A 26,155-nucleotide genomic window follows, 5' to 3' on the forward strand; every position below is an offset into this window, starting at 1 on the left:
CTCCTGAGGTTTTGTTTCTTTGTTGTTTCTTTGATATTGTTCTTCAAGGTGCCTCTCAAGTGCAAGTCTTGTTTATATCCAAGTTCCCCAGAATGGACATTACAATTCTCTCCTAAATTATGCCAGGAGGTAGTACAAGTCTATTAGGTGACAAACCCATGAAAAACTGCCTGGTGTTCTATCAAATGTAAAACACTGCTATGTTTGTCTCAGGCTTTAACCCTAATGTTAAACCACATTACTGACCTGAGAAACATGGTTAGAAGGCAACATGAGTGGATAGAAGGTCTCTCCCAAAGCAAACTTCTCATGCAACTGACAAGACTGAGGAAAGTTTTCACAGACAAATAATATAAGATGGTGGGCAAGTAGAAGATAGGAGATGGTGTTTAAAGTCAAATTCACGAGAGGACACCAAAGTCTGATCAGAATCCCCAAACCCCAAGAGACAATAAGCATAACACTGGAGACTAAGAGATCATCAGAACGCAAATTTACTGCAAGATCCACGTAATCAGGGACAGAGGGTTCTCAAGAGGTCTCAGATATGAACATTATTACCAAATTGAAAGTCCTAATACACTGCAGTCAGGGTCTTGGTCACACTTCAGTAGAATTTCCAATTTGCCCTAGCCCAATCAGCCTAAGACCACTGTCTTGGTCCATTCAGGCTGCTACGATAAAAATATCATAAACAGTCGGGGTGCCCAGGTGGCTCGGTTCGTTGAGTGTCTGACTTCAGCTCAGGTCATGATCTCGCAGTTCACAAGTTTGAGCCCCATGTCAGGATCTGTGCTGACAGCACAGACAGAGCCCGGAGCCTGCTTCCAATTCTGTGTCTCCCTCTCTCTGCCCCTTCCCTGATGGCACTCGGTCTCTCTCTCTCAAAAACAAATAAACATTAAAAGAATACCATAAACAATATATTGGCTTATAGAAACAGAAATTAATAGAAAGGGAAAGGGAGCTCTCTGTAGTCTCTGTTATAAAAGCACTAATCCTATTCATGAGTCTGTACCCTCATGACTTAGTCACCTCCCCAAAGCAAGATCTCCAAATACCATCATATTGCCACATTTAGGGCACCATCTGATTCCAGTGTGCTCCTGCCCTGCCCTGTAATAAAGGATAATGGAGTCATGAAGGCAGAGTAATGAAAACCTATTACTGAGACTGCCAGGTACCAGGAAAAACTCTAATGTGGCAAGGAGCCTAAGTAAGCAACTTGGCCTTATTGTCAAGGCCACATTCACCAAATAGTTACTATCTTTCCATTCCCAAAAGATCCAGGGTTCCAGAAAGATCAATTGTCATCTACAAAGAAAAAATAATATGAACTACAAGCTACAGAGAACCTTCCTTCCTATACTGGTTGGCCTCAGCAGTATATGGTAAAAATAATTCTGAAAAAAAGCGATTTCAGCATCATGTGAACATAAAGAATTGACATTTAATCTCCATATGTCACATATTTTTACAAGTGGCCCCTTATGAAGCACTGTGGCATAAGAAGAAATATATAATTTAATTTTTATTTACTTTCTATGGTAAACAAATTGGGAGGAAAAAAATAGGTATGGATGCTCTAATTGCTATATGATGTATAAAAGTTATACTGTTTTAATGTATTTATTAAAATGTGTTTTCATATTTGAATATAATGATTAAAGTTATCACCAATGTAAGATTTAAGCAGAAGGAGAATAATTACAGTGTCGATTCTATTGGGATTTTGCTCTATCAACTGAATTTACGCAAAAGTGTTATTTCGAATTTATGCCTTATGACAACTTCCCAATATGTTATATTATTAGTACACTAAATTACGCATAACAGGAGAATGTTAACATCTTTAATACACACTCACTTTTTGTTATAAAAATGAATTGACATGTATGCATCTTATTTTGGTAACGAATTAAAAGTATGAAACACCCTGACTGATATAATACAATCAGGAGAGCATAAGAACAATCACATAGGTCTACTTCCAAAGTTAAAAAAAACAAGATGTTAAGATTATGAAGTGATAGTGGATTTTCTGTTCTTTTTTTCCCCCTTGAAACAGAACTTAAGAGTTAAGATTTTATATTCTCATAAACTTCAAATCTAACTTCTATAAAAACAGATTAATGTTTGAATTCTAGAATAAAAGAGCTAAAGCTGAATTTTTAAATGGTATAAAAGGGAACAACTGATTTACTAAGTACCTTGCTCAAACACACAATCTCCTGTCTAAGAAATTTTGAGACAATCAATCATTCAAGTTTACAGAATACCAAATGCATTTTTCTAAATGTCACAAAAGGCTGAATAGAGTTTCTCCAAGGACACTCCAACTTCAGAATGTTAACTGTGGAGACAGATTAAGCTGTTTGTAGGAAAGAAGAGCAGAAATATGCTACCTTAATAAGTTAAAGAGAAAGGTCAATATAAAGTCTGATGAATGTTAAAAATGTAATCTAGAACAAAAAAGAATATACTATAAAAGAAATTATAAGCCTAAAACTCATATATATTAGCAATTTTAAATCTCTTGAAATTCAGAATTGATTATTTTTCATGTAATTTATGAAAATAATAACTAATTTCTCATAAAACAGTACTAGGGTGCTTTGCTTTATTTTTTTTTTAAATCTTTAAGCTAGCTGGCTACATAACACATAAAATTTGATTTAAATAATTTTATCTTTATTAACATCACTGTAGTATTGTTAGTGAAAACCAAGACTATTTTTTTTACCATTTTACTTTCTTATAATTAATACATATGACAAAACTAGTTCTAAATTCAATCTGGAACATATAAGAGAACACATAGCCAATAGGAAGATAACTGAGAAAGCAAAATCAGCTTTAAAAATCAGTATGTTTTAAAATAAAGAGTTTTATAAAAGTTTAGCAACTTACTTAAATTGTTGAAAATCAAAGTTTTATTCCTAAAGTAGGGACAATATAAAGCTAGCACTTCCAAGATCATTCAGATATCAGAAGAAAGTTGTTAAGTACAGTACTGATTTAACAAGGGATTGGTCTTATGTGTATTACCCAGCACCATTACTTTCTCTGTTAAAACAATCAAAACTAAACAAATCAACTGCAAGCCTATTTATTTTTTGTTGATTTTCACAGGTGATCCTTTGATGTTGAGTTTGTCCACAAAAACATTTGATCTTCTTCCATGTTCAATGGCTGGACTTTGATGAGGTTTCTCCCTGAGAAATATAATATGAACATTAATACCATTTTTTAAATGGCCAATGGTTTACAATTCAATACAAACATGATAAAACCACTGTAATTTATAGAGAGTTTTATCTAAAAATTCAATAATAGCTTTCAAAAACACATGGGAGGGGTGCCTGGGTGGCTCAGTTGGTTGAGCGTCCGACTTCAGCTCAGGTAATGATCTCACAGTCTGTGAGTTCGAGCCCTGCATCAGGCTCTGTGCTGACAGCTCAGACCCTGGAGCCTGCTTCGAATTATGGGTCTCCCTCTCTCTCTGCCCCTCCCCCACCCATGCTCTGTCTCTCACTCTCTCTGTCAAAAAAAAATAAACATTAAAAAAAATTTTTTTAAAAAGCAAAACACATGGGAGACTATTTCATTAACATTTAAGAAAGCAACAGCTACTTTCCTGAGATGTTATCCGACATGCTAGCCACTAGCCACATTATTTAAATTTAAATTAATTAAAATAAAATAAAGTTTAAAATTCAGTTCCTCAGCTGTCTCAGCCATATTTCAAGTGTGGTTTAATAGCCACATGTGGCTAGAGGCTATCATATTGTATGATATAGATACATAACATTTTTGTCATCACAGGAAATCATTTCAGAAAGTTCTATTAGACAATACTAGTTTACAAAAAATGCCACTGATGGGGCCACAGATGTAAGATCATCTATAAAGAACATGTTTTCGGGGTGCCTGGGTGGCTCAGTCGGTTAAGCATCCGACTTCGGCTCAGGTCATGATCGCACAGTCGGTGAGTTCGAGCCCCGCGTCGGGCTCTGTGCTGATAGCTCGGAGCCTGGAGCCTGCTTCAGATTCTGTGTCTCCCTCTCTCTGACCCTTCCCCGTTCATGCTCTGTCTCTCTGTGTGTCAAAAATAAATAAACATTAAAAAAATTAAAAAAAAAAAAAGAACATGTTTTCTCTAACATGGACCTGGATTTCATAATCATAATTAGCACTGTAAAGTTTTTATCAACAAACTTTTCAAAGTGAGACAAATATTGTCTAAAAGTAACATGGGAGCAAATTTTCTATAGAAAATATTAGGGCTCTAAGTTCCTAAATAAGTAATTTAAAATAAAAGATGCTGGCACATGACACTCTGCACAAGGCTTCAGATTTACTTGGTACCCACTTGTCCATCGCTGGTTCTGTGAAGCCCTCCACCTTCTGCAGCAATCCTCCACTCTCTTATGGCCTAGAATAGATTTCTGTTTTAAGGCCTGGTGAAGCCTCTCTCTCTCTCTCAAGTGTAATTTTAATAGGAATTAGGTGCTGTTTTCCATTTTTTCCCCGGAGAACCAAATTAAATTCTAACTCTACCATACACATTAAATGTACAAAAATCTCTAATCTTTAAGGTATGGCTTCAGCACATTTATATTTCACAGCTATTCCAAAAGGTAATCCCAAAGAAGGCTAAAGTTTTTGAAAAATTCTTCCAAAATATCTAATATCTAATACCTAATATAGGTGCAGATATTGTTTATTATACAAGTGTCTAAAAATGCATTTGCCATTGACTTGTTAGGGAAGTTTGTTAAGCCTTTCCAATAGAGCCCCTCTCCCCTTATCATATCTCTAGACACCAATATGTTCACCTGGCATGAAATATATGACTCCTACTCTATCTAGACTAAAAACTGTTTTACAAAAATAACTATAATATATCACACTTCCTTAGAAGGATTTTAGCCCCTATCTTCTGAGGCATAATTTGCTAGTGAGTTACTAGGGATACAATCTTAAAATATTATTGGTTTTTAGACACAAATTCAAATTTGTGTGGCATACTCAGATATAATGTAAAATTATTATATTCTTCACAAAATATACTGTTGATATAAACAGATGTTAATCAAAACTTCCTTATACAGAGGTAAAATTTCACAACTTTTCTTCTAATTCTTCTTTAAAAAGCACAATTTATTTTAGAAATAACTTTTACCTTCTTTTAAGTTCTCGGGAGCCTGAATTCTCATGACCGACACTTCGCATCCTAGGGTTTTCCACATGGCGCCACTGTCCCGCTGGTCTGTACTTCAAAATCTCATTCTGCCATTCATCATCAAAAGCGTGAGCATCACCTACATTAAATATCAAAATAAAGGGGCAAGTATTAAGATATCAACTGTCAGTAAATGCTTTGTTTCCACATACTTGATTCTGGCTTTGTGCTTCTATCATCTAACCTCAAGATAGATGCAGGTAAGTGCTCCAAATATAAAGGTCTTTGACTCAGGGTAATACTTCCTTTTTTGTTTGTCCCTCTTTTATTCCTATTGACAATTTGGTTATTGACGATCTGGTCTTTCATGCATCTGCCTGGATATCATATTATTCCACCCAATGGACCCTTTGACCAAATCATACTGATTCACAGTCTTTTTTGGGGGGTCATCTCCTGGTGAACATGCTTTTCCTCTGTACTTGGAAACTCCTTCAATAACAAGCACTTCCTATTAACCTCACCATTTTCCTACATAACTTGGCCTAACACACAAGCTTCTGTTGTCAGTTTCCGGATAGGTTGCACATCTTGACTGTCAATTTATGTTGTTATGAAGTAGGTAACCTGACTTTGATAATAACAGCTGTTAAATGGTAATACTGTTCTTCCAGATGGCCTTTATAATGTATGTGTTCGTTCACCAAATTTTTCCTCAACATGTTAATTATTGTGAAGTACTCTTCATATGTTTAACTATGACAAAACTACAAAGGTTAAAATTAAAGAAAGGTTAAGATGTAACTTCCATCTCATCGCCAAAGAATAATTTTATCAACCCAACCTTAAGAGAATTTCTTTTACTAAAATGGTAATTTAAACCCTTTATTAAGACAAAACACTTTTTGAAAATGCTTTTTGAAAATGAGAGATGAATATAACCCAAAAACTACAATGACAAGAGTTAGGACACTGAAAGGACTTAAATGCATTGAAGAATGAATATAAAATCTAGAAAATGTAAAGACTTATTTGACATATACATGATATACTATCTAACAGTAAAAGGAATTAAAATCTTATCTATACAAAACTTCAAGTGTCTGCCAGTAAAGAATGGTTTAAATAAAATATGGCCTATTCAAGATAAAACTTTTAGGTGACCATTTAGAATATTTTTGAAAGACAACATCATAGGTAATTGCTTTCACAATTATAATGGTGAATTAAAATAAGCACAATATAAACTAGACAATAAAATACTAATTAAAAAAAGTTTATGTGTTTATATACACATAAAACTATTAAGAAGAAATATAGTAAAACAGTAATAATGGTTATTTGAGTTTGTGATTATAGATAATTTTAATTTTCTTCTTTCTTCATTTTTTAAATATACCCCAGAAATATTAAAAAACTCATTTTGCCTACTGACAGTCTTACCAAATGACAATTCAAAAGATTCCATTTCCAAGTATAAAACAAAAAATAAGTAACATTACCAAAACCACTATAAAAAACAGATCTACTATGAAACAATGAATACACAATTTTATTACTTTGATAAGGTAGTCCATACACGTACTATTCATAACCTACCTCAAAAGGACATCTTATGAAATGTTTCTACAGAAAACATTCAAGTTCTACCAGTACAGCTGCTGTTTTAAGAGGAAGAATGCTACTTTCTGTGACAACTTACTTTCATTCATATTGATGAACTCTTGGTTGACCTCTTCGTCTCCAGTTTTGTTGTTCTTTGACTTTTTAATGACATGAGCTCTGTCGTGAAGATGATGACCAACAGCCATTTTTTCTAGTCCACTGTCAGAATCTCTCAATGCTCTCCTAGTTTCCTTTATCTATAAAAGTGAGTTATTATTTAAATATATATAGAATATTTATAATTCTAAATTTCTCAGGACCTCTTTACCTATAGAGGTAAGACCATGAATCTACAGCTGCAAAAATACCGGGTGCTCAGTTCCCCTGTTAAGTTGCAGTGAAACTGTGATAATAGTTCTCTGATATTTCCTGGACTGCTCAAAATTAAAATGTCTAGGGCAAATAGAACCAATATAATCTAACCTTTTTTTCTAAATTGTAATCAAATATTAAAACAAATAACTTAATTATATAAAACTTAGTGCCTTCAACACTGTCCTTAACAATGTAATCGTTAGGAGTACATGCTAGCATTCCTACAAATAAAGGTAACTAATTATTCAGTAGTCATGTTGATGGGCTTGAAATCTCATGGCTCCTACATATCAACTCTATGGGTCATTAGAATATTAGTGATAGCCAAAGACTATTAATAGTAGCATGGTTTGCTGTAGGATGTCTATAAATAAATTGCTTACATTTAAGATGCATGTCACTTATAGCAAGTTAAAATGAAAATGTCTGCCCTATGGCAAGAGCATCATTAAAAGGTATGTCTTCATATGTAAGAACTAAAAAATGAACTACTCACACCTATTAAATAGGCAAACCTAATTTTTTTTTTACTGTAAGTACTAACAAGGAAGTGTAGAAATGGGAACTCATTATCAGACTTTCTGGGAGCCAACTGTTTTCAATCGCTGTGTGATAGTAACTTCGTAATTTCTAGGTAAAGATGAAGGCACTCACCTCCTACAAACCAACAATAACATTCCTAGACCTTTTACACAAGGAGACATGTATAAAGATAAGTAAGAGAGAAATTGGAAATATCTATCAACAGAAAAATAGATTCAAAACTGTGGTATATTCATATTTTAGATAATATATAGAAGTCAAAATAAATAAACAGCTGCACGTATCAACTCGAATAAATCTCAGAAGCATTTTACTGAGCAAAGTCAAGTTGCAGAGGACACACGCAGCATGAACCCATTTATATAAAATTTAGAAACCCGTAAAATAATTCATTATATTGTTTTTGAAGCATACGTAAGTAATAAGATTGTAAAAATATACATCAGAAAAAGTTCCAGATATAGGAAAATGGTTCTTTTTGGGGGAGAAAGTAAAAGGGAAAAGGAACCAGGGAGGGTTGAGTGCATGGAAACTTAAACTGCATCTGTAACATTTTTGCTTAAAAAGAAAACAAAGCAAGAGAAAACGTAAAGCAAATAAACGTAAAGCAAATAGAGAAAAACTTTATGATTTAACTAAACTGAGTGGAAGGAATATGGATATTTATTATATTATTTTCTATATATTTTCTGTACACTTGATGTATTTTATGAGTTAAAAAATTCATTTACTTCAGATATAAATTAAAAATTGACACTTATTTCACAAAACAAAGACTTTTTTCAGGTCTACTTACCTGGTCAAGATGTAAAGGTAATAACAAACATCAATAATAGAAATTTACATGAAAAAGGCACCTGAGGTGGGGATGGGGAGACAAAAAATTGCCTTAAACTAAGGAAAGGCAGCTAGCATTACTGTTTTTCACAGTGATATGTGTCTTCTCCCCCTCATCCCTACTCCCAAAGAACTGTATCAAGCTTTAATAATTAAAATATGACATAGGTGATGTATCATTCCAAATTTTATAAAGCTCCAAGAATGCTCAGAAAATACTTACTCCTCCTGGAGCCCTACGGGTTTGAGTTGAGGCCTGGAAAACCTTTGGTGGTTCATCTCCTACTTTGGAATAAGTCATAATTGAGGAAGAACTAAATGAATGTCCATTTGGATCCACTGAAAGGTGACCCTAGAGGTAAGTATAAAATGTAAATCCAGAGAGTTTAGTCAAATATGAAGACTTATGTCAGAGGATTCAGGTAAGTAACAATACTAGCTAGACATTCTACTAAGGCTATGGTGTATCCAAATGGCACCTCCAGGAAGGTCCTAATCTCCTTCCATTGTAGGTACCAATTTTCACTCTTCTTGTGAGGAATAATAACAAGTGATTCACTCATAGATCCCGAAGTCTTTGAGATCACAGACTTGCAGCTTAGATTTAAATATAAATGCTGTGCCCTGAGGCCTATGATGCTATTATAGTTAGTGGTTGACCCTTGTGTGTAATTTTGCCAACAGTGAACCAACTAGCCATATACCAAGAAGTTTTACACCTCCTGTGGGTACCAGATTGCTAGATTACTAATGTCATTAATAATGCCCTAGATTTGGACATTCTGAAATGATCCTTAGATTCTAAACTGGATGACTAAAATAATATGAGTCTTCTTCATCAATATGAAGTTATTATTTTTTTTTGATGTTAATAGTACAAGTAGAAAAGTAAGAGTATTAGTACTAGCTTGTAACTATTTGGATTGCATGGATCTAATCCAGTGCTTAACATCACTCCTAAAATGTCTGTTTTCAGTTTTTAAAAAAAACAATACAAAACACTAAAAATTTCCTAGGTGCTACAAATCCTTTTAAGTAGACAAGTTACAAATAATTAAAAAATCTAAATTCATATAAAATGGCCATTTACAATAGTGACCTTCAGCAGAACAAATGTTTTTGAGGTTGTTTAATTTTGAAAGTTAATTAATGATATTTTTCAAACTCATAGTTTGTAAAATCAATTTGGTAGGTTGTGACCAGGATTTTTAAAATATGAACTAAAACAGAAAATATTGGCACACTCTGTAAATAGTACGATCATTTTCTCGCAAAACTTTTATTTCAGGTATATTTTTATAGTACACAAGTATTGTGTACTGGGTCATACTGTAAGATATATTTTTCAACCACTGTGGACCATGATTAAAAAAAAGTTGAGGGACGCCTGGGTGGCTCAGTCGGTTCAGCGTCCAACTTCGGCTTAGGTCATGATCTCATGGTTCGTGAGTTCGAGCCCCATGTCGGGCTCTGTGCTGACAGCTCGGAGCCTGGGGCCTGCTTCAGATTCTGTGTCTCCCTCTCTCTCTGTCCATCCCCCACTCATGCTCTGTCTCTCTGTCTTTCAAAAATAAATAAACATTAACAAATTTAAAAAAAAATTGAAAGCCATTATAATATGGGTACCAATAACTGAAAATAATGTTCTCATCAATTTTTTAGTACTTACAAAGTTTCTTTGTAATTCCTGCATACTGTTTCGCATATTTAACATCATTCGGTCCATTGCCTGAAAAGGGTTGACATCTGTATGCTACAGGATATTAGGAAGTATGTTATTAACTATATGTACAACACAAAAGAAGCAAATCAACCTTCCCAAAACAGCTGAAATTTTTTTTTCTTGATTTTTGCAGTGGGATCTCATGCAGTAATCGACCAGGCAAAGATAATTTAAGGACTATACAAAAAAGTGATTTGTTAAGGAAAAAATGGAAGCATATATACAGAATCCCAAACAACCAACATATAAATAATTAGGGAGTTGCAACACTATAAATTCATGCATACATACATGTATATATACATATACACACACATATATAAATACATGAACATATACAGATAAACACACATTCATCAACTTTCTCAAAACACAATTTAGTTAATATTTAAATGCTGAGCAGTGTCTGGGCTGGGACAGGTCTAGAATATAATAGTTTTCAAGTTTTTCCTTCCTCCCTCTCAATACATCAACATGCAAATAAATAAAACTTGGGTATAAGATACCAATGTCACTTCCACTAGTACAACACAGGTGACAGAAACTGCCTGAGGGTGCAGGCTGTCCTTACATCATAAGAGGATTCAAGGGATAGAGATTAATTCACTCTACTAGTAGGCCTAGAATTTGCCACCTACCATGGAAGGCTCAGTAGGGCATTCCCTTGAAGCATGACATATGCTTCTTTAGAATAATTAAGAATTGCTCTAGACTAGTGGTTTCTCAGCCAAGATTGACTTTGACTCTCTGGGACATTTGTCAATAATTATACTCATTTTTGTGTGTCACAACCAAGGAGGTGTATGACTGTCATCTACTGAGTAAAGGCCAGGGACACTGCTAAAATCCTACAAAGCATAGGACAGTCCCCTACTCCCTAGAAAAAGAATTATCTGGCTTCAAATGTCAATGGTGTCGGGTTGAGAAGCTCTGCTCTACAAAAATCAGTCACTGATTTTAGTTTTTATCACTAGAACACTCACCAGAACTTAAAAAATGAAGCACACATTTTAGTGTGTCACCCAATGCATTATTTACTATTATAAAACAGAAGTGTTTGATTCAAGGAACTTCTCCACTTAAACGGGAGTCTTCTGAATCCTGTAAGGGACTATAGTTTAATGCTAGTATTTCAGTCCCTCTGGAGATTCTTTTGCTGTATTGAGCTGGGACTCAATAAAGAATTATCAAAGGCCTGTCTCTATCTCTGCCTTCCATTGGGTTTTTATTACTTGTAACAATGGGAAATAGATAGGAAAACTAAATTCTTCTTTAGAACTTGCACTTATCACATCAGGGAACAAAGACATATTTGTGAGATACTGATACATATATCTTTGGGTACACAATGCGCAATCTGCATTTCAGGGATTCAACACAATTCAGGAAACATTCCGAATATTTTGTTTCAACACCAGGTTGAGAAATCAGGGCTGTATAAAAGACAAAATTCATGAGCGTTAGAAGGACTAGCCCAAGTAAGAAGACAAGAAGGAAGAAAAGATCAGATGTTTGGGTACATCCTGCCGTTTTCTCAATTCACTGTCACATCAGCCATTTAAAAATTTATCTGTACTTGCTGTGGGGTGGCCCAACACCTTGGAGTGACAAAAAGTGGGGGGTACAAATTAGAGCTAAGATTCCAGTGAGCTCCTAAGGCCTTTGGGAACTTTGAACACATGCTCTTCTCTCTGCCCTTAATGTTTTTATACTGGCTCTCAGCATATCCTCTCATGATTCAAGTATTACCTCCTCAGAAAGGCAACCGGTCTAAAGTAATCTCTGCTTCACCTTCCATCTGTCACTATATCATTACCCTGCTTCATCTCCTTTAGTGTACTTCAAAGTACTTTATCTGAAATTATTTTGTTATTTATTGCCTGTCTTCCTTCTATAGAAATAATTTCTGTGAAGGTAGGGTTATCTTCTCTGTTTTATTCACTACTATATTCTCAATACTTTCAAAATAATTCCTAGCACACCGGAAGACTCCCTAAACATTTGATGAATAAATGAACAAACTATCTCTAACTCAGCTCAAACTCATATATTCAATTGATACCAGATAAATTGTAAACCAGATAAACTATTGCCTCAAATGCAAAATATCCCAAACAGAAATGATCCTTTGACCACCCCTGTTCTCTTATCTGTTCATATGAGTATGAATGCTCTGTTCCTTAGCTCAATGGCATTCCCATCTAGCTAATTTCTCATGTCAAAAAATGGGTATAATATTTTCCTTTTCTCTCTCTACTGTTCCTTCAACCAAGAAATCCCCAAGTTCTAACCATTCACCTCTTTAACTCTCTTTCAAACGAGATTATTTCTCTTTATCACCACGGCCATTACCCAAGTAGAAGCCATTAGTAATATTTCCCAGAACACTTTAACAGCTTCCTGGCCTCTCTGTCTCCACTGTGGTCCCTTCTAGTCTTTCTTTCCCCTATAGGCACAATAATCTTTCAAAAATGAGAACCTGACTCTATTGCCATTTTGGTGAAAATTCATCAACTGCTTCCTTATTCTTCAGATAATATCCCCAGTTCTTACCAGCACAAAAAGAAGTCCCTGATTACCTCCATATCTTTATCTGTATCTACTCTCCAACTCATGCTCCAGGGCCAAGTGATCCTAAACATCTTTGAGCTTCCTAGCTAACAGGTCTTTGCACATGTGTTTTCTTCTGTGTTGAACACCCTTGTTCTCCCCCTCTCCCTGCTTTTCCTGGCTAACTCCTAATAATCCTTAAGGTTCTGGAAATCTCTGATTAACTTCCACCCCAACACCACAAAAGGTCTAGGTACCAGGCTTTTTTCTATCTGTGCTTCCACAGCACACTGAACTTCTTGATCATTTTACTGATAAGTGAGCAGTTATAGCACAGAGTTAATTTGTTGTTTGTCCCACTAATAACTCTGGTGAGGAAGGACAAATATTGTATGCCAAACTTTAAGGAGACAAAGGGCTAAAGTCTAAAAAAGAAAATAAACAAACTTTTGCATAAGAGCATAGATGCGTCCAAAGGAAATGTTCTAAGGTCATGCTATTCTCTGCTACTCCTTAGACTGCCTTTAAGTATGTTAGAAACTAGCATCACAGAAAACAAAGAAATAGCAGGAGAAAAGCTGGTTGCAGAGTAGCCATACTTGGACATGGGAAAGGAAAAGCAGCATGAGTAAGTTAACAACAGAGTGCTAGAAAAAGCAGCCAATCTGAGCTTCCGCAAATGTGCTCTTCTAGCTACAGTTTGGTACTTTTTTATCTTTTGGAAAGTCACCACAGCATATGGAAGTGTCCAAACTCTCAAACACAACTATGGGGATCCCTTTTGTAAATCAAATGAATATTCATCTATTAAAATGCATTTTTTCTCTTTGAAGACTGATTTTATTTATGTTGATATGACTTAATTCAGAAAAAAACATGCCTGAACACTCTAAGATCAACACATGAAACAGGTTTCAGTACAAATTCTAAAAAGCCATTTTGAAATTAAGTGAAACTGCATGCCAATTCACTTTGCTTGAGTTAATGAAAAGTACTTGTCAGAAAATATTGCTAAAATGGTTTGTGTCTCATGATACGAACCATACCACCAAAACTGCCAAAAGGCATAAGAGAATTCATTACCTAGGAAAAAAATCCAATTAATTTTGGTTATGATATGTATAATGATAATCCCTGAAAAAGAAAGAAATATACTACATAATCACATAGTTCTGAGCTGATAAAATTTTTAAACCATTTAATAAAAAATCCTCAACATAGATTTTAAAAATTACCTGCTTATTATTGTTATTCAACACCATATACCACTCTTAAATATGACTGCTATATACTATTTACCAAAAACCGTTGAAAGAAAAAGTCTTTGTTATAGATTAAGACAAACATTTCTCAAAGGAAATGCAAATTCACACCAAAGGTATAATGATTAAAGTATCATCTTTCCTTTGCTCAACTATTCCATATTTTTAAAAGATGAGTTGGGGCGCCTGGGTGGTTCAGTCGGTTAAGCGTCCGACTTCAGCTCAGGTCATGATCTCACAGTTCATGGGTTCGAGCCCTGTGTCAGGCTCTGTGCTGACAGCTCAGAGCCTGGAACCTGCTTCAGATTCTGTGTCTCCCTCTCTTTCTGCCCCTCCCTGGCTCGCACTCTGTCTCTCTCTCTCTCTGAAAAATAAATAAATATTAAAAAAAAAAAGATGAGTTAACCTACCTATAACTGATTAAAAATAAGCAATTACCTACATTAATAACATTTCAAAAGATAAGTAGAGACATTGGGCAAAAAAATTAATGAGAATCTCCCAAGAACTAATATATAGAATAAAAAATATAGACTTCAGAAAGGATCACAAACACAGATTTAAAAATATATAGGGTCTTTGATAAAAAAATGTTAAGTATAATAAATGGAATTATCAAAATTAATAGTTCACAAATTGTATTCCTTAGTATGTACAGATAATTAAAAATAAAATTTAGGCAGATAAATATAAAAATTAAAAATTTTCATTACTTGGAGGTTTCAAATATTGAAAGTAAAATTTGAATTTTTGGGTAAATGGTATATGTAAGGTTTTACCATCATTCAGTGATAATTTTCTCCCTATGTAAGTTATGGTGAAAAATAGAGAAAATGTGTACTTATGTTAAATTGTATAATAAATTATATCGGATGATATATATGTATACTATATATTTAGAAGAGTAATCTCCAAAGTGCACTGAATGCACAAATAAAATTTCTCTATTTCTTTTCATTTCAAAGAAAAATATTAAATTTTTTTTATGTTTATTCATTTTTGAGAGACAGAGACAGAGTGAGAGCAGAGGAAGGAAAGAGAGAGAGGGAGACACAGAATCCTTAGCAGGCTCCAGGGTCTGAGCTGTCAGCACAGTAGCCCTATGCAGGGCTCAAACCCACAAACCATGAGATCATGACCTGAGCTGAAGTCAGATTCTTAACCGACTGAGCCACCCAGGCGCCCCTAAAAGAAAAACATTTTAGATTGACTCTGGTGCCATCACTCAATCTAAATGTCTGATGGTCACATGTCATACCTTGAATTATAAATTGCTTAATTAAATATATTTACAGATTAAATTATCTAGTTTTAAACAAAACTAATCCTCCCAAAATGGACAACTGGCTTAAAAATATCCCCATAGGAGCACCTGGGTGGCTCAGTTGGTTAAGTGTCCGACTCTTGGTTTCAGCTCAGGTCATGATCTCAAGGTTCCTGAGTTCGAGCCCAGCATAGGACTCCATGCTGACAGTGCGGAGCTCGCTTGGGATTCTCTCTCTCTCTCTCTCTCTCTTTGCCCCTCCCCCATTTGCTCATGTGCTCGCTCTCTCAAAAATAAACTTAAAAAAAAATTAAAAATCCCCATAAAATTATCACGAACTGAAGAAAATGCTAATAATATAAACAAGAAAACAGCATAGTTAGCTTCACCTACTTTTGTAGGAGTCTCTGCTTTCTTCATAAAATGGCTGATAGAGATGACAAATGTCAAGAAATGGGCCAAAAATTAAAAAAAAATATCAAGATGTCTAGCTGAAATGTAGATTTTCATCTACCATGCTTAAAAGCAACAGCTAATGGCTCACTGCTTAATCAAAAAAATTTATAATTTCATGAGAAGAGAGAGAAGCTTAATATGAATTTTGATGAAAGTTCAAATGGACTAGGATAGCTAGCATGCTCAAAAAGCCTACTGTTTTCTTGGCTGTGCTCTTTTCAGATAGTAGCAGTCTTTTCCATCTTCTGCAGTCAATTTTTATTTGTTCCTACCTTCACATATAGTTATAAAACACTGACTTAGAAAAGTTCAAGCTGACAGAGAGGTCTTTTGTTGCTACTGTTTGTTTGGTTTTGCTTTAATTAATTTATTTTTGCTATTACATTTAGTCTTTCACACTTAGACATACACGTGTCAAATATATACACCCTACAGGATATAAGGAGAGCCAATCCTCACCAATATAAGTTATAAAGGCACACACACAAAAAAATGAGTCTTGGCTAAAAGAGAGGCTAAATGTTCCTTGGAAAAATCTGCTGTAACCAATTTTATAATTTATAATTATATTACAACTTATAAATTGTAATATTTTAAAAATTATTACTTCCCTAGGAAAATACTCAGTACTCTTGGCTAGCAAAGGATTTCTATACAGTTTGAACAACAAAAAGTGGATTGGTATTAGCATTCTAAGATAGTTGATAGGATATAATGTCATTCTCCACTGGGAATAAAATTGCCACTTCTTCCTTCTTCTATAAAAGCTACGAATAGCTCATTTATGCACATACATACAAAGTACTATATACAGCCCTATTCTTGTCTTTCTATGGTTATAGCAGATATACAAAATATTTCAATGCTCATATGAAAGATAAAATTTCAGAATGTGTTAATTGATTTTCTCTGCACTCCTTGATAATTTTTCCTTTGATCTTAATTTTAGACTTTCATAGAAACTGATAACCCTAAAAGTAAAGTATATATATATATTTAAAATGTATGTTACATGTATATATTATTTATATATTTAAAATATATTTATATATTTTAAATGTATATATATTTATATATTTTTAAAAAATATATATACATATATATATTCACTAAATGAAAAAAACCAAATTGGAATAAAAGTAATATATATTGGAATAAGATGAAAAAGAATGTGAAATTTTCATTTAAATGGTAAATGTAGGAGTATCTGGGTGGCTCGGTCAGTTAAGGTCACTCTTGGTTTCAGCTTAGGTCATGGTATCTCATGGTTTCGTGGGTTCGAGCCTGCACTGGGCTCTGTGCTGATGGTGCAGAGCCTGCTTGGAATTCTCACTCTCCTTCTCTCTGCCCCTCCCCTGTTCACACTGTCTCTGTCTCTCTCAAAATAAATAAATAAACTTAAAAAATTAAAAAAAAAATGGCAAATGTAATTTTATCCTTCAAACCCCTTGAAATATTCAGCCTCTCTTTTAGCCAAAACTTATTCTTTACTACATATTTATAATTTATACTGGTGAGATATGGCTCACTTTTTTCCCCCAGGTTGTGACACATATGGTATGTTTATATCTAAGTATGAAAGACTTATGTAATAGCAAAACTTAATTAATAGAAAACAAAAACAAACTGCTGTGGACTTTTATTCTAGAACTGCCATTCTAAAGGAAAAAGCAAGAGAAACGAAATTAACAGGGAAGAAAGTAGTTAAGGTATGTAAACATCCTAGATTTTTTAGTTCAGTACGTTTGTAACCTCCTAGCTTTGCTCTCAGATAAGACTTATGAAAATATACTGCAGTTACGCAAGATTTTTAGATACAGTTAAAAGTTAATCTAAGTTTTGAAGGTCCAAGGAAGCCATGCAGAAGTCTGTTTTTTCCTGGTCCTATAAAGTATTACACCATAGCTTTTGCTGCTTTTTTAAAGTGGGAAAAAAAAGTGTTGCATAGGTTAGGAAGGATAGTCCCCACACCTGTTTTAACTTAAGACATGGGAGGAAATTCTAAGATGACAACTATATGCACATATTGCTTTAAGTTTGGCTTATAATATATAACCCTATGGTCTTAAAGTTTTGGTAGCACAGTGGAATTCTATAGAGTTAATTCATTGTTAAAAAATTTAGCTTTCCAACAGGTTCCCCCTTTTATATATAACAATTATCTCTATAACACAAACATTATTAATAGCTTAACATCATAGATATATTCTTCTGTAATAATTTTCCTCAAATTCCCATAGGACTTTCTCGCTAAGTTTAAAATAAAGAACTTACAGTCAAAGAATTTTCACCATCATCATGTCTCATGTGATTATGAGCTCTTCCTCTGCCATCAGAGATGCTGAGCAAATCTCTTCCAAAAGGTTCAGAAAAACTTCTCATCATCTGTCGCATACTTTCTCGGTGTGCAATAAAAGAATCGCTGTTGAAAATACATATAATCATTCAAGAGTAAGTGTTGGAATTTAAATAATACGTAGGCAGCTAAATACTACAAAGAATTATTTTGGTCTAATATTCTTGTTGAAGAGACAAAAGAAGAGTTTAGGCAAGTAGAATCATCTCGCTAAGACCCACTAACTCATAAATACAGAAACTGTTCCATTTGCTATCTACTATAATTCATCTATGTATAAATACACCTTTATTTATCCTTTATTGTATAAAAATGACAAACACAAACTGACACATCTTGGGTAGCTTAAGCCAGCAATAAGAAAAATGGCAAAAAAGAAAAAAAAAAAGGACTGGAAAATTTTGCTACCAGGTAGAGGTCATTCTAGGTAGCCACCAATATAACTTCTACTGAGAACTAATAAAGAATGCTGGCTTGGGGCACCTGGGTGGCTCAGTCAGTTAAACATCTGACTTCAGTTCAGGGCATGATCTCATGATTTGTGGGTTCGAGCCCGGTGACGGGCTCTGTGCTGACAGCTCAGAGCCTGGAGCCTGCGTCAGATTGTGTCTCTCGGTTTCTCTGCCCCTCACCCACTCACACTGTCTCCCTCTCTCCCTCTTTCTCAAAAATAAACATAAAAAAAATTATGCTGACTTATTTTTTAACTCTTATTTATGAAATATGAGCATTGAGAACTATAGCTATGTTACAACACTGTAAATATACATTATCTTAATAGTCAAAGCTACAGATCACCTTTATGAGGCTAACTTTTGTTTCTAAGAACTCTTAAGTTCTTAGAACTCTTTTTTTTTTTTTTAGTTTTAGAGAGTGAGACCATTCATGAGAGGGGGAGAGGAGCAAAGGGAGAGAAAGAATCCCAAGCAGGCTCCACACTCAGCGTGGAGCCCGATGCAGGGCTGAATCCCACGACCCTGGATCATGACCTAAACCAAAATTAAGGGTCGGACGCTCAACTGAATAAGCCACCCAGGCGCTCCTGCTGAGAACTCTTAATATCAGAAATCACTGCATAGTAAAAATATTTTCTAGTCTTAAGATAGCTGTTCTCAAACTTTGAAATTACCAAGCAGGTAATGAGGTTTGAAATGCAGATTTCTGTCCTTCCCCCCCCCCCCCCAACATTCCAATCACATTTATTAGTTCTGGGTGTGATTTGTGGACATGCATCCCTGGTGATCTTAACTCAAGCAGTCCTTTCACCAACCTTTGAGGAATAGTATCCTTTCTGTGTACACAGTACCCAAATTAATTAGAACCCAAGCCTGCTTTCTGAACCTGTTTCCATAGCTGTAAAATGAGGATAATATTGCACATCCCTGTTGCTGAGATTAAAGCATGTAATCTGAAGGCACAAAGTACAGTATCTAGCCCATATAATATGTTAAATGTTAATCTCCCTTACCTTCTCCTCTTCTTAGCCCATGTATGAATGCTACTTCCTATTATTCTATTATTAATATTAAATACCTCTCATTGAGAAAAGATATGTATTTTATTTAAAAATACATATAGCAATAACCATGTTCCAGGCTGTTTTCTATTTGTATAAATATCAGTGTTCTTAATCTGATGTTATCCCAATCACCCCAAGTCCCATTCAAGAATGTAAAATTTTAGGGGTACCTGGGAGGCTCGGTCAGTTAAGTGTCTGACTTCGGCTCACAGTTTGTGATCTCACAGTTTGTGAGTTCGAGCCCTGTGTCGGGCTCTGGACTGACAGCTTGGAGCCTGGAGCCTGCTTTGGATTCTGTCTCCCTCTCTCTCTGCTCCTCCTCTGCTCATGCTCGCTCTCTCTCTCTCTCTCTCTCTCTCAAAAATAAACATTAAAACATTTTTAAAAAGAATGTAAAATTTTATTGCCTTATTATAGTGGTTTCTTAACTTCATTTCAGTTTGAAAATCACTGACCCACTGGTCACTTCCTTACTGCTCACTCTAGAAGTTAAGGCACATCACCACTGGAGTGCACTTTATCAAGGCAATCTTACTCTTCCCTGTAGTCTGTTGGAGCCCCCTAATAGTTTGTCCCCCTTTCAGACTTCCCCACCTTAGTTTCATCCTCCTGGGGTTACCCTTCCCACTTCTCATTCTAAACTCCAACCTTCTAATGTCATCATGAGGAAGCTCAAAAATTCTGTCTTCCTTCAGTAGTCTCAGGCAGAAAGAGCTTTCCTTTGAATTGTGCAGTATTTGTATACATAACCCTATCTCAAAGGAGCTCAGATTGAGTCATATTGTCACCTTGGAGGTTAAAAAAATAATAATAAAAACTTCAAGTGCAAATGATTAGTAAACCACTCAACTGGATTATGCTTATGTTATAAAAGAGGTTTTCATTTTAATTCAGCTTTGTTTAGGTTTAATTTAAATATGAAATTTATCCATTTCAGTCATACTGTTTGATGAATTTTGAAAAATGCATATAGTAACAACCACCACCACAAAGGTGTAGAACATTTCTACCCCCAATGTTCCATCCTGCCTCTTTGCAGATAATTAGCTCCCTCTAACCCTAGTTACCACTGACAAACTTAAAAAAAAAAGAAAAGATAAAGAAAGCCTATTTATTTATTTTGAAAGAGAGCAAGTGGAGTAGAGACAGAGAGAGAGAGAGAGAGACAGGAGAGAATCCCAAGCAGGTTCCTCATGGCCAGCGCAGAGCCCGATGTGGGGCTCAAACTCACAGACCGTGATATCATGACCTGAGCTGAAATCAAGAGTTGGATGCTTAACCTACTGAGTCACCCAGGCGCCCCACCACTGACAGGCTTTCTGTCACTATAGTTTCACCTTTTCCAGAATTTCATATAATGGAATCATACATTATGTTGTCTTTTGTGCCTAGCCTCTTTTACTTAGCATAATGCTTCTGTGATTCATCCACGTTGTTCCATTTATTCAGTTTTATTGCTAGGTACATTGTATGTATATGATTATGTCACAATGTAATAATAAACAGTTTCTAGTTTTTTGCTATTATAAATAAAGCTTCTATGAACATTCATGTACTGTTTTTTATGTATCTATGGTTTCATTTCTCTTGTGTAAAATAACTAGCAATAGGATTTCAGAGTTGTGCGGTGATTGTTTAATTTTATAAAAAATGTGAACTTAGAGTTCTAGTTGTGCTACATTCTTGCTTGATAATTGGTATTATCAGTCTTTTTTATTTTATTCATTTGAATGGTGGTATAATAGTATCTCATTGGGGTTTTATTTTGTGTGTCATTCATATATCTTATTTGATAAAATGTGTTCAAATTTTTTCCCTATTTAAAAAAACCAGATTGTTTGTCTTATTGTTGTAGACTTGTAACAGTTCTTTGTATATTGTAGACATAAGACTTTTATCAGATGTTTGTCTTGTAAGTATTGCTTCCTAGTCTTGGACTTGCCTTTTCATTCTCTTAACATCAACTTATTCAGCCACATGGATCTTTGTTAGGTCTTCGGTTTCGCCAGACCTTTGCGTAGTAGTTTTATTTCTGACTTAGTTTTCTATCTGTGTCATCATCTTTGCATAACTAATTTCCATTCTCAAAACATTTTATATATTTCTATAAGCTGCTTTCAATTATTTTTAGAAGATGAGGCATAAGTACAATTTTTAAAATGAAGGGAAGAATTGAAACAGGATGTTAGATAGAAGTAGACAATCTGAGGGAAGTATAGTTAAAAAAAGTAAACTGTGTTGATTATTTAATGTACCTTCTGAATTTCCTGTCTAAAAGTTAAAAGGCTTATTTGTATTTTATATCTTCTAATATGAGAAATTTATTTTAGGTTTTCTTACAAAAATTTTTGACATTATTGAACTTAATTTCAGTTAGGAATATTATAAACTTGATTATCTAGTCTCTGGTAAACTAATGAACTCACTAATTTATATGTGTGGTAGGCAGCTTCTAAGATGGCCCCCAGTGATCCCCTTCCTTTAAGTATGGGCTGGATTTACTGACTTGCCCCTAATAGAATGTGGATTCTGCTTGGGTACTGTATTAGCATGATGACTCATTCTGGGGCAAGCAGCTGCTATGCTGTGAGAGAGCCCTGTGGACAGGCCTACCTGCATGAGCTTAGAAGCAGATTTTTGAGACGTCAACAACCACGTTTAAGAATTTGGAGGTAAATTCTCTATCGGTCAAGCCTTGAAATGATGGCAGCCTTGACTCACAACTTGATGCAGCCTCCTAAGAAGCCCCGAGTCAGAACCACCCAGCCCAGAACAACCTAGAAAGCTGTTTCTGGATTTCTAACCAACAGAAATGATATAATAAATGTTTGTTGTTTTAAGCTACTAAATTATAGCAGCAATAAATAATGCCTATTACATCCCAAAGCACAGCATATAACACATCCAAAACTATCCTCATTCTAATTCTTCAATTTTGTTGGTTTTATCTAAAGACTAGGAGCAAAATGAATGCAAATCTATAAAAATAGTTTGTCTGTAGGTCTGTTTGGTATCATGAAAAATTTTTTTTTGATTTTCACCAAATTTTGAGACTATGTTTGGGATGGTATGAATTAAAATATAAACTTCCACAAACCTCAGGAGGATGGGGTTTCTCGGACAGGTGGTCTTACTCTAGAGCAGTTGAAACAGACACAAGAAGCCCTTGAAACTGTTGATTAGAAGACACAAGTCTCATGTATTAAAGCACTTGAGCCAGAGAAAACCAACTCTGGTTTAAATGAATACCCTTTCTCCAATCAAAAGTCACTAAGGAAAAGCTTCAGAACTGCAGATATTGATTGCAATACAGATGCTTCTCTACGTAGCATGCACCCAGGTGAGTGGAGAATGGTAAACAACTCTCCCCAAAAATGGCACAGACCATCTGATATACAGAATGGTTCAAATTCAATAAACATTTATCATGTATACTGAGTGTCAAGGACAGAGGTTGATTACTGGTCTAGAGGAACATATAGTCTGACACAAAAATGAGACTTATATGTTTTAAAATTAAGATTATAAAAGTTGGATATTATATTAGTTTAGTCAATGTAAGAAATTACCATAAATTTAGTGATTTAAAACAAAAAATTTACTTTCTGACAGTTCTGGAGGTCAGAAGCCCAGAATGGGTACCACTGGGCCAGAATCAAGGTGTTGACAGGGCTGCATTCTTTCTGCAGGCTCTAGGGGGAAATCTGTTTCTTTCCTGTCTCTTCAATCTTCTAGAAACTGCCCATGTTCTCTGGCTTGTGGCCCTTCCTTCCATTTTCAAAGCCAGCAACAAAGCATCTTTAAATCTCTCTAACTCTTCTACATTCAAAGAACGCTTGTGATTAAACTGAGCCCACCTGGGTAATAAAGGTTACTCTCTTAAGGTTACTGTAAGGTGATTAATAACCTTAATTTCATCTGTAATCTTAATTCCCCTTGTCACATAAAATAACATATTTACAAATTCTGGGGACTAGGACATGGACGTCTTTGGAAGGAAGGGACGTATTCTAAATACTTCAGATATAGTCCAGATATAGTCCTAAAATCACAGTATTTAAAACAATTTCCAACTGTTCCTCCTAGTCTGCATAAAATAGTCTCAGAAGATTAAAATGCTAGAAAATACAGCCTGTGATTAACCTGGCACTAGAATGCTGAATGGGATTTCTATGACTGATGATTAAGATAGTAATACAGAATATGAACCTAAATTATGACAAGTCAATAGAGATCTTGAAAGCATTAGCTCCTGAAGTACACTCCAATGGCAGCATTCTCTCGGCACTAAATGGCCTAATTTGTAATTATTATTTCCTCTTATAATTCAAGGTGACTTTTGATGTCCTTTCTTAAGACTACTAAATGATCACATGGGGCACCTGGGTGGCTCAGTTGGTTAAGCATCCATTCGGCTCAGGTCATGATCTCGCAGTTCGGGAGTTCGAGCCCTGTGTCGGGCTCTGTGCTGACAGCTCAGAGTCTGGAACCTGCTTGGGATTCTGTGTCTCCATCTCTCTCTGCCCCTTCCCCACTTGTGCTCTGTCTCTCTCAAAAACAAATAAACATTAAAAAAGATTTTAATAAAAGACTACTAAATGATCACAAAGTTTTAAAAAAAAAGTAAATAAGAACAAAATCCATACTGATGAAAACTACTTTCTGCTCTTAATGTAGCAAAGTAAGTCATCTACTATACTTCCCCTCCCTACCCAACCCAACTCCTGATACTCTTTGAGCTACTGTCTTCTTCCCTTTAGCACTTAAAATCTTCCAATAGTCATCTATACTTGTATCCTTTACTTCCTTGTAGCTTTATTTTTTTACAAATGCCTCTTTCCTTCCCTTCACTTTCACATTAAAACGCCAAGGATTCCCTCAACCTTCCTTCCAATTACTGAAACCCAAAGGTCATTCCGGTTCCTTGACTACTCAGCAGCATATCTAACTTTGGAGACTTGTTTGATAAATGTCTCCTTTAAATTCTCCTTTGATTGAACATTTTCCTTCTCCTTTTCCTTCTCTGTCTCCTTGACAGAGCTTCCAGAGAGTCAAACGTAACTAGCGTGTCAAGATGTTGACATGCTCAGCCTTGAAGCAGCTGGGTGGGACCCAAGCCTGCCAAAGCCACTGGCGCGGGTTACTTCCGGCTTCCATCAGACTTTCCTTCTTCTACCCCAAGGTGCTTTGCAAATATTTTCTAATTGTATATGACATTAAAATGTTGAAAAGTGCCATCTCCTAAAGACATATAGTCCCCGACTTATGATGGCTGGACTGACGATTTTTGGAATCACAATGGTGTGAGAATGCTATGCATTCAGTAGAAGCTGCCCTTCGAATTTTGATCCTTTCCCGGACTAGCAACACGTGGTACCATACTCTCTAGTGATGCTGAGCAGCAGCAGCAGCAGCTTCAGCTCCCAGTCAGCCTTACAATCACGAAGGCAAACAACCTGTACACCGAGACCCATCATGTACCCATACAACCATTCCATTTTTCATTTTCAGTACAGGATTCAATAAATTACATGAGATATTCAACAGTTTATTGTAAAATAGGCTTTATATTAGTTGATTTTGCCCAACTGTAGGCTAATGCAAGTGTTCGGAGCACATTAAAATAGGGGAGGCTAAACTATGGTGTTCAGTGGGTTAGGTGTAGGAAATGTATTTTCAAATTACACTATTTTCAATTTACAGTGGGTTTATGAGGATGTAATTCCACTGTAAATTGAGGGAGAGCTGTACTTTCTCTAAGCTTTACCCTTTATCCATTCTTGTTTTTTTCTGGCTTCTGTGGGACTATTCCTTTTAACTTGAACATTCTTAAAAATCACGGGAGGTACTTATTAAAATGCAGAGTCCTGAAACATACACCCAAGGATTTTTGATTTATTGTATCTGGGGCATGGCCCAATAACCTGCATTTAAGCAAGGATTTCTATTAACTCTAATGCAGACATTCCAAGAACCTCACATGAACACTAATTAAACACTAATCTATCCTCTTCAACCATTTCATCAGGAACTTCTAAGTTCAATTTCTGCTTGTTTTGATACAAATGGTCTCCATTTATTTTACAAATATTTGCTGAATACCTATGTAAAAGGCACTGTGCCAGGCAGTGGGGATAGAGAGCTGATCTTTGTAGGGCTAAAGCCAATTTTCAACTTCATATTGGCCAAGACATTGTAATACTTTCCAAAATACTCAGGAGTATAAATTACAAATAATGATAAAGTAATTATTGGACATTTTCCTATTTCTATCCTGGTAAGTCTTTAACCTAACATTTCCAACACTTTTTCCTTAGCCTTTCCCCCCCAACTTTTTCCTTTCTTCCTCTTTACGTCCCTGTTTCTATTAAAGGCACAGTCATTATTCTCCAAGTCGTCCAAACTCAAAACTTCAGGAATGGGCTGGATGTTAGTTGGGTTTTTTATCTGTCCTGTGCGAGCTTCAAGAGACGAAAAGGG

General features: G+C 35.2%; 1 protein-coding gene across 4 annotated transcripts in view; it reads right to left on the reverse strand.

The window, feature by feature from the left end:
• Nucleotides 1–3,093: 3,093 nt before the first annotated feature.
• MLF1 (myeloid leukemia factor 1) overlaps nucleotides 3,094–26,155 on the reverse strand; it is a 36,078-nt gene continuing 13,016 nt past the window's right edge. The window contains exons 2-9 of one of the 4 annotated variants that reach the window (XR_008422535.1): nucleotides 18,075–18,222; nucleotides 13,860–13,901; nucleotides 10,215–10,298; nucleotides 8,769–8,897; nucleotides 6,888–7,047; nucleotides 5,186–5,324; nucleotides 4,373–4,435; nucleotides 3,094–3,215 (exon numbers count right to left, since the gene is read on the reverse strand). Coding sequence is in view for 3 of the 4 variants with exons in the window: in XM_019440423.2 (XP_019295968.2) it covers nucleotides 3,110–3,215; nucleotides 5,186–5,324; nucleotides 6,888–7,047; nucleotides 8,769–8,897; nucleotides 10,215–10,298; nucleotides 13,860–13,901; nucleotides 18,075–18,222 (808 nt within the window). In the remaining variant the exon portion in view is untranslated. The remainder of the gene's footprint in view (nucleotides 3,216–4,372; nucleotides 4,436–5,185; nucleotides 5,325–6,887; nucleotides 7,048–8,768; nucleotides 8,898–10,214; nucleotides 10,299–13,859; nucleotides 13,902–18,074; nucleotides 18,223–26,155) is intronic. The other 3 variants (XM_019440423.2, XM_019440424.2, XM_019440426.2) reach the window with 3 other exon arrangements.

The sequence above is a fragment of the Panthera pardus genome, unplaced genomic scaffold (genome assembly GCF_024362965.1).
Source record: "Panthera pardus isolate Hobbes unplaced genomic scaffold, ASM2436296v1 HiC_scaffold_16, whole genome shotgun sequence".
In the NCBI taxonomy this organism is placed as follows: Eukaryota; Metazoa; Chordata; class Mammalia; order Carnivora; family Felidae; genus Panthera; species Panthera pardus.